Source organism: Scyliorhinus canicula, chromosome 16, assembly GCF_902713615.1.
Source record: "Scyliorhinus canicula chromosome 16, sScyCan1.1, whole genome shotgun sequence".
NCBI classification, from domain to species: Eukaryota; Metazoa; Chordata; class Chondrichthyes; order Carcharhiniformes; family Scyliorhinidae; genus Scyliorhinus; species Scyliorhinus canicula.
In genome coordinates, this window is record NC_052161.1 from 24,387,338 (window position 1) to 24,401,693 (window position 14,356).

Below are 14,356 nucleotides of genomic sequence, written 5' to 3' on the forward strand. Positions count from 1 at the left end.
CAAATTATATTTTATTAACCGTGGTAAAATTGGAACATTGGTCAAATACTTATAACCAGGATATTTGGGGAAACAAATAACATCTGAGTTCATCTAGGTTACATGCCCGGCTGATAACCTAAGTTATTTTTCAACTGGGAGAAGAGGGAGCAGCAGGCTTTCTCTGGATCAGGAGGCAGGACATACAAAACCCACAAAGAAACCTCAAAAAGTACCTCAGAATAGGTGGGGTGGGATTTTTTTGAAAACAGAAACACAAGTAAGCTATTTGACAACGAGCTATAATATAAAGGAGCAAAAATTGCATCACCCTGGATAGCAACAATTACAATGCAGCACAATATATTCTCTATGCTCCAGAAGAAAGTTAAAAACAGGAAGAAGATAATTTTTTGTCCAGTTTCCAATGTATTTAAAATTGGCAACATACAAGTATTTTCCTCCATAATAAATGTGAACAAAGGAAATAACTGAAAATTTAATCAAATCTGAATTTGTCAGCCGAGTACTAATACAGTACACAAACCAGTGGGCGTTCCAAATCTTCATTTATGAACAATGAAGATGATAAAGCATTAGGCTGTTGATTACTGTAATTTACTCAAACTATGATGTTTTCTGCTCACTTGATGCAAGACTATCAGAAACCCACAATCAACTATCTTTTTTTGAAGTTACACGATTGTCTGAAATTTTCTCTGTAAAATCTTGCATGCATAGCTCTTTACTGCCTTCTGGTGGTAATATGTGTCATGTATTCTGAAGCAAATCCTATTGCGTGTGTTAGATTTATTGGTACAGATTTTCAAACAATAAAAATTAGAATAAGGAATAATTTGAAAATTGGAGTTTTAAGCTATTGACACATTACTAGCTGCTGCAGTTGTTGATCAATTGAAAACATTTCTTGATCCAGCCTTCTCGATTTTCTATTAAATCCTTGCATGCATCTCGCAGTAGACATTAACTTGAGGCAATGCTGTACTATTTCCATTTCAAACACTTATTAGTCGCTTCTAAAGCCATGCAAACTGAATAAAGTTCCCGTCAGTTTTCCCAAGCTATCCTTCATTTAGCACTTAACATATTCTTAAAAAAACATGCAAAACAAAAATAATTTTCCAAAAGAAAACATGTAATCAGGGGAGTTATGTTTCTTACCTATAATTCTTGCATTAAGAATCTATTGACTGCCTTGAACTTAACTGGCCCAAAAATACTTACTCTTACCACTCTTACCACTTAGCTGCAACCTCACTGCTTCCCACCTCCAGCTCAGTGCTTCTCCTCACCTTCCTGCTTGCAACTCCTCCCACCCACCACTATCTGCCAGTATCTCACTCCCCACCATCTTGCTTGCTGCTTAATGTTATGTGTCCTGTTCATATCCACCCATTCACAGCCCCTCTCATTCTCTCCCTCTCCCAGGCCCTCATGTGAGCGGTGAGGAGAAGCAGCAAGGGTTTGGGAGAGGGAAACAACAAGCAGATGGGAGGAAAGCAGTGGATTGTTTTTAAAAGATTGAGCATGTGCAGGAACCTCACTGAAACAAAAATGATGGCAGCGCTATTCAAGAAACATCCCTAATTTACAAACCAAACATGTTTTAAATATTAGAGCAGGGGAAATACCTGCAGCGCATCTTAGCCCCCATCCTCAGAAGAAAGGCACTACGATATGATTCTTCAATTTTCCATAACAATCATTCCTCCGGCCTGAATGATTTAATGTACCACCCTCCATCCCCTGGAATTGGGTTGAGATTTCCCAAACTTATCTTGCACACTTTCCTTTACAAATATACAAAAGATTTAGTACGGTAGACTGAAATTGATAAAAAGATAATCTAACCTTCCTAAATGTACTCCACCCATTATAATAAGTTTCCCTTAAGCTGGCATTTACTGTAGTTCTTCAAACTATCCAATACTCCAAAGATACTAACTTGCAAGATCCAAAAACCTAGCAGTTCATCGAAAACCTGCATCGCCAGGTCTTTATTTTTGGAATGGATGCATCCTTTGTAATATTGTTCAAGTGAATCCAGGTCAAAGAGGAGAAAAATCACAAAGGACTCAGTGCTTTAAGATATTTTTGATGTAATCTTCCACATGATCTTTCACAGATTAAAGGCACCTCTCCAAGGCTAAAATCAGGTATTTTTCATGAGGCGGTAAAAATCTAATCAAGAGAAATGGGAAACTATCCAAGAGAAACTTTACAAATGGTTTGGTCAGATGTTGGAATCTGAGTAGCACTTTAATTTAGGTGGGTTGATATGAACTGAGTTCAGGAGAGGGAGACGATTACTCCTCAAACTGGTATTGGAGCCTTAACTTTCATTCAATGTCAGCAATAGTTTAAATGATGCTAAAGATCTATGGAATAAGAAAAACAATATTCCATATTAGATTAATTGATTGTCAGCAGAAAAACCTGATCATAAATTCCTATCCTCCAAGCGTTTTCACGTGTCGTACCTCTGCAATGTACAAGTGCCATGTTGAAAAAGTGACACTTTGGGGAGATAATCACTAATGTTAATGGAGCTATGGAATACAAAGAGTACGACTGAGCCTGTCTCAGAAAAGAAAATTTACAGGACATCTCTCTTTAAAGTATAAAAAATTTAAGGATCGAATAGGATATCACAGTTATTTAACAAAATCTAAATAATGTTATTGATTGGACAGGGGTTCAGACATTGTTTCAGATAATGATGCCACACAACCTAATCCGGAAAGTACAATCTAAAATCAGGAGTTTGATCTGAGAGGCAAAGGATTAACCTTTTGTCCATGACTATTTCTTTAAATAATTGTAACCTCCTAAAAATCACAGTGAGCCAGGGTCTTACATTTTTTTTTCTGTTACTGGGTTCCCCTTTCTTTCTCACTGTTCATCAGACAAATGTCTTTTGTTTTCATCAAAGTAAGTTTGTAATACGATTTTTCCGTAAGGAAAGCAGCAAGTCAGTTGGTAGCCTGCCCCACTTTCACTGTAACATCTACAGTAAACATGATCCAGCACGCTCTCGGATTTCAGCCAAGGAAGCAAATGTGGCACAGTCATTTGTTCAATTGGTCTTTTGATGCACTGGATCAGTTCCTCGGTTAGTTTTCGCTCTCAAATCAGTCTAGTTGTAATATCATCTCTATTGCATAAACTGCCCAAGCTATCCTTGATTTACTGTTCATAATAATCCAACACACTCTTATGCTGCATGTACAACCTGCTAATCCAGTGCTTCATCCTTTATTCATTTCACAGGCGAGTTTCGCTCTTACAGTTCCTACTCTATAGGCCTTACTTAGTCTTCCTTAAAAGTTCCAAAAAGGCTTTCAAAATCACTGATATCCTGCCAGTGTGGTGTACAAAGCTCTAAGTACCAGTTGACACTAACACTAACATTTAAGACACTAACACTAACATGTGCACTAATGCACATACTGTTTCTATTTTAAACTAATCTATAGTAGCAAACCCAACAAGTATTGCACCACAAACTTGTCAAAATGCATGCAATTCCCAGTCAGTCATATGATATGTAGCACGTACAGATGGGCTGCTGTGTCCTGAACAACATCAGTGTCATGAAATAAAAGTTCTACTATTGGTTAACAGTTAGAAGGCAACACTAGCCCACAGAATTCACATAATAAGATTTGTGAAGCTTGCTTGGTGCCAGCAATACTATTAAATTGTACTGTTAGTATAGAACATAAAACATACAGTGCAGAAGGAGGCCATTCGGCCCATCGAATCTGCACCGACCCACTTAAGCCCTCACTTCCACCCTATCCCCGTAACCCAATAACCCCTCCGAACCTTTTTGGTCACTAAGGGCAATTTATCATGGCCAATCCACCTAACCTTCACGTCTTTGGACTGTGGGACAAAACCGGAGCACCTGGAGGAAACCCACGCACACACGGGAAGAACATGCAGACTCCTCACAGACAGTGACCCAGCAATAACATGAGTACTGATGTACAGAATTTCCTTGGTTTTACTTCCATGCCATATCCTAACTTGAAGGATAGCTCCCCGTGTTTGTAACAATTTCAGTCAGTCTGAAACAAGATACTCAAGCACATAGTGGATAAAAGCTGTAACATGTGCCAAAAAAAAAGCATGAAAGGGCATTTTCAATAACAACCATTGATGATGATCAGCAGCAGATGCTTGGCACATTGACTGAAACAAAGTACCACTGATATTGGAGAGGGAGATTGGAGACAAGTCAATATGGTACCCATGTTCAAAGGAAGTAACAATTGTTACCCAGGCAACAACAGATCTATTATTCTTACTTCAATCTCACATAAGATAATGGAATCACTTAATAGCTGTAAATTTAATTATATGACTAATAAATTATCTATCAACTTGGATTGTCATACTTAATCCCTAACTATTCATTTCATTGTCCATTTTTGACAATGCGGTACCACAAATGAACTGGGCAATGGATTATGTATAGACCTCCAGGAGACATTTTGCAAAGTTCCAGCTGCAAACCGATTGGGTAAGCTGAAAATGTTACAGATTCAAGGTAACTCTTGGAGATCAATAAGGTATTGCCTTAAAGGTAGAAAGTAGTTGTTATATCAGAGTTGTAGAAACAGTAGAATGCAGTGTTCCAGGGAATAAGAAACGTAATGTAAATTGCCAAAATTTGCACAAGATGCCAAATGAGTAGGCAGTGGAATTGGGGGCAGCTATGAAATTACACAATGAGATAAGCTAAAGATAAAGGGCAGAACAAGGACAGATTACTCTGCATTGAAGTTAAACGACTACAAATAAAAAAGGGAAATGGGCAGCACAGCTACTCTGCCTCCTCATCCTTCATAATATCCTGGTGAACCTCCAATGCCCCTTTTCTATTCCTTTGATAAGCTTTGTATTTGAGGCTGCTCAAAACTACACAGTATATGCTGGTGGCAGTCTTTAACAACAGGCAGTTACTCACCCCGAGGTCCAAGGGGTTTGGATAGTTTCTCATTGAGGCAGCATTCAGGATGATGTGAAGTTGTTAAAATACACTTCCTCTCAGCCCCGTTGAATCCTCCGATGCCCTCGTCAGAAAATATCTTAACGGAATCTATTTTTCTTGCATTCCTGCATTTACAGTGCAGAAGGATGCCATTCAGCCCATGAGTCTGCACAGGCTCTTTCAAAAAACACCCTACTTAAGCCCATGCCTCCACCCTATCCCTGTAACCCAGTAACCACACCTAATGCTTTTGGACACTAAGGGCAATTTATCACGGTCAATCCACCTAACTTGCACATCTTTGGACTGTGGGAAGAAACTGGAGCACCCGGAGGAAACCCACGCAGACACGGGGAGAACGTGCAGACTCCGCACAGACAGTGATCCAAGCCGGGAATCGAATCTGGGACCCTGGCACTGTGAAACAACTGTGCTAACCACTGTGCTACCATGCTGCCCACAGGATTGATCTTCTACAGTCAGCCATGGTCTACTCCTGCAATTCGTCAGGTTACACAAAAAAAAATTTTTAATACTTGAAATACCTCCTGTCTGAATTCTGCAGTATCTGAGTTTTACTATGAAGCCAAGTTAGTAAAATAGAATTGAAGTCAGTTTAATTCTTACCTGATATAATGTAAGAGAATGTCCATATCTTGAAGGTGGTCTTGCAATACTTGTTATGGGGACACCCGTCCAACCACTGCTCTCCAAGTCATATCTGAAATAAAATCAAATTTGTCAATTTCCGGAACTATAGTGAACTATACCATGGACAAATATTACAGTTATTAGCTTTTTATGCATTTTCAGATACAAGGCGCGCAATCGAACGGCCTCATTGTGCCCAACTCGGTGACACTTGCACTATCATATGACCCTATTTGGCCTGTTGGAGAATACCAGTGTTTTCCACAGCTTCCAATGTAGGCTGTTTTAATTCACTGCAAGTCTTTCCCGCGGGTCACAGTTGCAGAATTCTTTTTTTTTAACCGTCAGTGATAATGCTGCACCTGCTGCCAACAGCACAATTCAAAGCTCAACATGCCATCTGCAGTAATAGATAACTTTTCTTGTTGCCCAATGCTGAAACTATAATACATTTAATATTTATACAGTGGATGAAAGAGAGGCAGTGCTTATTGCTTCTTGCCAGATGGTGCTCAAACGCATTAAGCACAAGCGTTCATATAAAGTAGTATTTGGCCATATGGTCCCTTAAACTTGGCATTCAATAAGATCATGACTGATCATTGACCTGCTGCCCAATCATATGCCCACACAGCATATAGATCCCTTAAGTGATCTATTTCAGCCTTAAATATGTTCAATATACTTGTTAAGTATGTTCAAGGCTGAGTTTGACAGATTTTTAATCAGCAAGGGAATCGAACGTTATGGGGATAAGGCAGGAAAGTGGAGGTGAGGATTATATCAGATCAGTCATGATCTTATTAATGGTGGAGCAGACTTGATGGACCGAATGGCCTCCTTGTGCTCCTTCGTCTCATGGTCTTAACAAGTGAGTATCCACACCATCTGGTGTAGAGGATTAAATTAGATATGTCTGCTGCAATGTCCTCAAGAGTATTTGGCTGGTAAAACCATTGTGCAACTGCGCATGAGGTCCCAGAGTTGGATTCCATGGGCGGGATTCTCTGATCCTGAGGCTAAGTGTTGACGCCGTCGTAAATGCCGTTGCGTTTCTCGACGGCGTCAACATGGCCTCAGGATCAGCAATTCTGGCCCATACAGGGGGCCAACACGGCACTGGAGCGACCCACGTCGCTCCAGCTGCCAATCCCAGCGTCAGATGGGCGCCGCCTGGTCCACGCATGCGCAGTAACACTGGCGCCAACGCGCACATGCGCAGTGGGACAGGCGCGATTTCCGCGCATGCGCAGTGTCTCCCTTCTCCGTGCCGGCCCCGATGCAACATGGCGTAGGGCTACAGGGGTCAGCGCGGAACAAGGAGGCCCCCAGCCTGAGAGACCGGCCCGCCGATCGGTGGGCACCGATTGCGGGCCAGGCCACAGCGGAGGCCCCCCCAGGGTTTGACCCCTCCTCCCCCACCATTGGCCGCCCCCGGACTCTTCCATGCCGAGGTCCCGCCTGGTAAGACCAGGTTAGAATGGTGCCGGCGGGAATCGGGTTTTTTGTACGGCCGCTCAGCCCATCCCAAGCAGAGAATTGCCGGGAGTGCCCCGTAGAGCACCCCCGACTGGCGCCGTGCCTACCGCATGGGGCCAATGGCGCCGATTCTCCGCTCTGCAGAGAATCGCGTCCCGGCGTCGGGGCGGCGTGGCATGATTCGTGCCGGTCGCAGCGATTCTCCAGGCCAGCCCCAGAGTGAGAGATTCCCGCCTCTTATCTGTGCAGGGCTACTTAATCTCAGTAAGAAGTCTTACAAAACCAGGTTAAAGTGCAACATGTTCATTTCAAATACTAGCTTTTGGAGCACTGCTCCTTCCTCAGGTGAAGGAAGGAGCAGTGAGGAAGGAGCAGTGCTCCGAAAGCTAGTGTTTGAAATGAACATGTTGGACTTTAACCTGGTGTTGTAAGACTTCTTACTGTGCTCACCCCAGTCCAACGCTGGCATCTCCACATCATACTTAATCTCAGTCATAGTAGCTGCAAATGTCAGAAGACCTGGATGAGGGAGAGACAACTCACATTGAACTTACATTCTCAAATTACTATCTGAAAATATCTGCTGAAAAATACATATGTGGACAGTGGATTTGAGCAAGAAGAGGCTTGACTGGGAAGCACCCCACTATCTAATAGTCTGACAATAATTATTATTTCTTTAATTCACTGGAGGGCAACAGGCATCTGAGGAATTCTACCAGATTAGATGGCAATCGCTTCAACTGAAATGGAGCAAGGAGCCTTAAGGAAACTGGTAGAAATAACATGTAATTTAGTAATTTTTCTGCGATATTGTATCAGATAATTTTGCAAAAACTATGATACATCAAATCAGAAAATTTGATTATGTAAAGTCGGATTAAATCTCATGCTGTAACTGGGGACAGTTCATAAAATGCCCAAAATAAATCTGCATGCTTTAGTCACCAGAAATTTCAAAAGTATGAGAATAAACTGCATGTCACCGCCTTATAAAATTAACAAACTGCAGCATTCCCTATTTCAGATCACCAGAGATGTTTGCCAAAGTTAACTCAAGCCATTGAGTTATGGTATAGTCACTGGTATGGTCGCCGAAAGGGCCTGGAGAGTGCAGATCAATTAAGCTTCTCTAATTTCAGAAGTAACTTATTCTTTTCAAAGAATTTACCTGATAATTTGTGTGCAATAGAAATAATCTCCATGAAAAAAACTGGTTGAACAAATGCAGCAGTTAGAGAAAACTCAGCTCCTTCCAGCCTAATTTTTCCAAATATCAGCATGAAAAAAGGAAAGGAAAATAGCAAATAGCATTATCTGGATCCCATTTTTATTATTTTGTATTTTCCTAATGTAATATTTCTGAATTATCCAGCCTTCCAAATATGCCAGACATGGTGGACTAAATGCAGTAATTTTAATACTAACATTATTAGTAAACCTTGCTACAAATTCAGGAAATTTTAACAAGATTAATTTGATTGAGCTTTGAAATTCTTTCCAAATTCCCAAAAGTTATTTGGTTAAGATCAAAGTAAATGAATAATAGAGCTAACAGATCATTGAACTATTTTAAGCAAGAATCCACATTTCACATGAAAAACAAAGACAGCAAAGACTAAATTACAGGCACATACTTACTTAAGGACCATCTGTGTTGAACTATAATTGAAGGTATATCCACCAATCACCCACATAAACTTTCCATATACAACAGCCTTGTGTGATGCACGACTCACACTGGGGCTAAAGGGTTTAATATTTGTCAGTACCCAGTAGGATTCCATCGATGGAACGGTCAAAGAACAATCGGGTCCTAGAACACAAAGTGAAATATTTCAGTTTGGATATGCATTCCCGCACAACCCAGAGACTTAAAGCAGCAATGATGAAGCAATGTTCAAATATACTAAATGATGATCATCATCACACAATCATACCAGCTACAGAATTAGAGGTTAATGAACACCTCCGAATCCAGATGTGCAAAGCACATTTGAGAATTTGAATCTATTGTATAAAAGTAATCCTGCTGGATTCTTCATCAGCGGGTTCCTCCGCATCGCCGGCAGTGCACCCACACCCAACGCCGTGGGATGGCCACAATGGGAAACCTCATTGGCTGACTGTAGGAATGGAGAATCCCTCTGCCAGCACGGCCGTGCCACGCCACGCCAGGAAACGGGGCTGGCGGGACGAATCCCGCCCAACATCCCTAAAATATGCTGTGTCAAAACAAATCAGGTGAGTGAAAAAGCATTAAATTTGGTTGTAATTTAGAGACATGGACAATGCAAAGTAGACGGCCATTCAGTCCATCGAATCCATGCCTAGCCACAGTCGTATTCCCCTGCTCTATTCTCATAACCCTGTTTCCTTTTGATATCATTAAGTCTGCTTCCATCACCCTCAGGGGCAGAGTGTTCCAGGTTATTACCACTCGTTGCAGAAGCAAGTCCTTCCTCACATTCCCCCTGCAACTCTTGCTCTTAAATACGTTCCCCTAGCTCTTCCACCATTTGTGAGTGTGAATAGATTTCCCTTGTTTACTTATCCAAAACAATTTTGTCCACCCCGAACAAATCACCCTTCAATTTCTTGTAGTGCAGGTAAAACAATCCTTGCTTCTCCAACCTAACCTTGCAGCTAAAATTCCCACATCCCAAGAACCATTTGAGCATGTGTGCCCTCTCAAATTCCCCCATCCTTCCTAAAGTGTGATGACCAGAATGGGATGCAACTCTGGCCTAACCAGAGCTTTATAAAGATCCAGCATAACTTCCCTGCTTTATGCTTAATGGATGAATTCTCCTTCCTGACGCCAACGGAGGATCCGTGGTGTTTCACAACATTAAAATTGGCGCCACACCTACTTGCTACAAACTCGGGAAATTTTAACGAAGATTAATTTGATTGAGCTTTGAAATTCTTTCCAAATTCCCAAAAGTTATTTGGTTAAGATCAAAGTAAATGAATAATAGAGCTAACAGATCATTGAACTATTTTAAGCAAGAATCCACATTTCACATGAAAAACAAAGACAGCAAAGACTAAATTACAGGCACATACTTACTTAAGGACCATCTGTGTTGAACTATGATTGAAGGTATATCCACCAATCACCCACATAAACTTTCCATATACAACAGCCTTGTGTGATGCACGACTCACACTGGGGCTAAAGGGTGCTACCGGTGCGGGTCTAGAACCAGCGCCACGTGAAACACCCGCAGCAAATGGTGGGAGAATCGTTGGGTCCGTGCTGGTCATGCACAGGGCTAACAAGTTGCAACCGTGCAGACACCTACACCCCCCCACACTCACACTGATTGTGCAGGAAAAGATTGCGCCGGTTGTGGTGGACCACATCTTGATCCACTGCAATTCGCATACCGCCGCAACCGGTCCACAGCAGACGACATTTCCCAGGCCCTACACTCATCCCTAGAGCATCTCGACAACAAGGACTCCTACATCAGAATCCTATTTATTGACTGCAGCTCCGCCTTCAACACCACAATCCCAGCCAAGCTCATCTCAAAGCTCCAAAACCTAGGCCTTGGCTCATCACTCTGCGACTGGATTCTCGACTTTCTGACCAACAGACCACAATCAGTAAGAATAAATAACACCTCCTCCACAATAGTCTTCAATACCGGGGCCCCGACTGCGCAGCAAAATTTGGGTCCAACTCCATCTACAGGTTTGCTGACGATACGACCAAAGTTGGCCGTATCTCAAATAACAAGTCAGAATACAGGAGGGAGATAGAGAGCCTAGTGGAGTGGTGCAGTGACAACAATCTCTCCCTCAATGCCAGCAAAACCAAAGAGCTGGTCATTGACTTCAGGAAGTAGAGTACTGCAGACCCCTGTCAGCATCAACCGGGCCGAGGTGGAGATGGTTAGCAGTTTCAAATTCCTAGGGGTACACATCACCAGCAATCTGTCCTGGTCCACCCACATGGATGCTATGACCAAGAAAGCACAACAGTGCCTATACTTTCTCAGGAAACTAAGGAAATTTGGCATGTCCACATTAACTCTCATCAACTTTTACAGATGCACCATAGAAAGCATCCTATCCGGCTGCATCGCAGCCTGGTATGGCAACTGCTCGGCCCAGGACCGCAAGAAACTTCAGAGAGTCGTGAACACAGCCCAGTCCATCACACGACCCTGCCTCCCATCCATTGACTCCATCTGCACCTCCCACTGCCTGGTGAAAGCGGGCAGCATAATCAAAGACTCCTCCCACCCGGCTTACTCACTCTTCCAACTTCTTCCATCGAGCAGGACATACAGAAGTCTGAGAACACGCACGAACAGACTCAAAAACAGCTCATTCCCCGCTGTTACCTGACTCCTAAAACGACCTTCTTATGGATTGACCTCATTAACACTACACCCCTGTATGCCTCATCCAATGCCAGTGCTTACGTAGTTACGTTGTGTACCTTGTGTTGCCCTAATATGTATTTTCTTTTATTTCCTTTTCTTTTCATGTCCTTAATGATCTGTTGAGCTGCTCGCAGAAAAATACTTTTCACTGTAATTCGGTACACGTGACAATAAACAAATTCAATCCAATCCAAACGTACCCGTCCACCACAATCCCACAGCCCCACCTCCTGCCCATTGCCACTACTCCCCCCAACCCTGGCAGAATCCCCCCCGACCAGCGGCACGGTTCTCAGTGCAGTATGGCGATGCTGGACACTGTCCACACACCCTCTATATCTCTCCGCAGCTGCTACGCCAGTCTCATGACCACTGAGACCACACGTGGCCCTCGCCATCGGGAACTCGGCCCATCGGAGGCGGAGCGTCGCGGTGGGCCCAATAATGACATTTAAACGGGTTGCGACTGCGCGCGTCTTGATGATGCCGATTTGGAGGGGGCAGAGTATCGCGTCCCGGCAACTAACCTGGGCCTGCCGTGATTGCGGCGTCGGGCAACGGAGAATCCGGCCCAATGTCTCTATTTATGAAGTCCAAGATTCCATATGCTTTGCTAGCCACTCTCTTGTTATGCCCTATCATCTACACACATGCACCTTGCACCTCCAGGTCCCTCTACTCCTGACACTATTTAGGACTGTGTCACTTAAGTCTATAGTGCCTCGCCTTTCCATCAAAATGCGTCACTTTATATTCGTCAGTATTAAATTCTATCAACCAGTTCTCTTCTAGCCCAAGTCCTGCTGATTAAGATTTACATTTATTGTCACCTGTACCGAGGTACAGTGAAAAGTTGCAAGCATTTAGTCGCATCCTCACTATTCCTTTTTATTCTCTCTCAGGAAGTGGTCATTGATGGTAAGTTCACCATTTGTTGCCCATCTCTAATTCCTCTCGAGAAGGTGGTGATGAACTGCTTTTTTGAACTGTAGCCACCGGAACTGGTGTGTGTCACGGCCGGTAGATACCAAGAGAGGTCTCCCCCGGGGATTCCCAACGGCAATTATGCCTCGCAAGATCTAACCAGATCTTGCAAAACATCACGATCTGATCGTGTATTTAAGATCCCACTTGGCCATGCTCGCGTTGGATCAAATGGCCATCCTGCATCTATCGGCCTCGCCGAGGAGATCCCAGCTGGGCGCCGTTCAGTACTGGTCCCCGCAAACAGTGACAGTGCCTGGGGGGCCCCTGTGCGGTTGGCTGCCGGACAAGGACCTTGGCACTGCCAGCAAGGCACCCAGGCACTGTCACCAGGCTTGCATTATACATACCGGTATCCGACTCGGGGGTGCCCTGCCCATGTGAGGTGGGGTGTGGGGGTGCTCGACGACCTCCTTATACCCAAGTTGGAGGGTTGGGGGAATCACGATCGGTGTCCCAATCTCTTCCTTCACAGAGGAGCTCCACTCGCCGGGACTTCTCGGTGCAGTGAAATTATGCTGAGTGTGGCGGGGTGCATTCCCTGCCAAGGCACTAAAAACAGTGTTGTTAGCTAGTGAGGTCACTACAAGTGCTGGGAACGATCCCGCAAATCCCAACAAGCATGGACTCTATTTTCTTTTAGTTAGATTGCACCTATAGTTCCATGTCAGAATGTTGTATGTCTTGGAAAGATACTTACAGGTGGTGATGTTCCCCATGTGTCTTCTGCCCTTGTCGATATAGGTGGTAAAGGTTGCTGGTTTAGAAGGTGCTGTCGAAGGACATCTGGTGAGTTGCTGAAATGCAGCTTTCATATAATACACACTGATAACAATGTGCATCAGGAATGTGAGGAGTGTCACGTGAGAGTACCGTTAAGAAATGGGTGTTTATTACTGCAGTGATGTCAGAGAGTGGGTGGAGTGGGCTGTCTGTCAGCTTTTTACTTTCGCTTTAGCCTGTTTGCTGCAAGGTGTGTTTTAGTTCCGTTATCAGAGCTGGATAGCTGATAAAAAGTGTTTTAAGTCATATGGATGTTAAAAGGAAAGCTTAAAGGATTACTTAGTGTTATAGTCTTTGAGGGTTGTATTTGAATTAATGGTTGCTAAGATGTTCACTGTATGTTTTAAAAAGGTTAACGAGTTCATAGAATAAACATTGTTTTGCTTTAAAAAATACTTTTCCATTTCTGCTGTACCAGACCTGTAGGTTGGCCGTGTGCTCCCCTTACCACAATCTATTAAAAGTTGTGGGTCAGGTGCACGCCATGATACACTTTGGGGTTCTCTGAACCCTGCCCCATAACAGGAGTGAATGTTTAGGTTGGCGGAAGGTGTATTGATCAAGCAGGCCGCTTGACCTGGATGGTTTTGAGCTTTGAATGTGGTTGAAGCCACACTCACCAAAGCAAGTAGAGATTATTCTTGGCTTGTGCCTTGGACAGACTTTGGGGGAGTCAGAAGGTGAGTTACCTGCCTCAGAATTTCCAGTCTCTGATCTGCACTTGCAACCATAATATTGATATGGCTGGTCCAGTTCAGTTTCTAATCAATGGTAACCCTCAGGATGTAGATCGTGGGGGATTCAGCAATGGTAATGCCATTGAATGTCATGATAGTTAGATTCTCTCTTGTTGGGGATGGTCATTGGCTGGGACTTGTGTGTCTTAAATGTTATTTATCACTCATCAGCCCTAGCCCGACTGTTGTCCAGGTGTTCCTGCATATGGGTAGGGACTGTTTCAGTATCTGAGGAGTCGTGAATGAAGGTATTGAGACCCTTGCTTTTCCTTATGGTCTAGATCTCGGTGTGCAGAGGACAGTTTCAAAATTTGCGGATGATA

At 43.4% G+C, this 14,356-nt stretch overlaps 1 protein-coding gene across 4 annotated transcripts in view; it reads right to left on the minus strand.

The window, feature by feature from the left end:
* atrnl1b (attractin-like 1b) overlaps positions 1-14,356 on the minus strand; it is a 1,095,064-nt gene that overhangs the window by 926,826 nt on the left and 153,882 nt on the right. For all 4 annotated transcript variants that reach the window (XM_038774130.1, XM_038774131.1, XM_038774132.1 and 1 more), the window contains exons 6-7: positions 8,771-8,945; positions 5,627-5,720 (exon numbers count right to left, since the gene is read on the minus strand). In XM_038774130.1, coding sequence (XP_038630058.1) covers positions 5,627-5,720; positions 8,771-8,945 — 269 coding nt within the window. The remainder of the gene's footprint in view (positions 1-5,626; positions 5,721-8,770; positions 8,946-14,356) is intronic.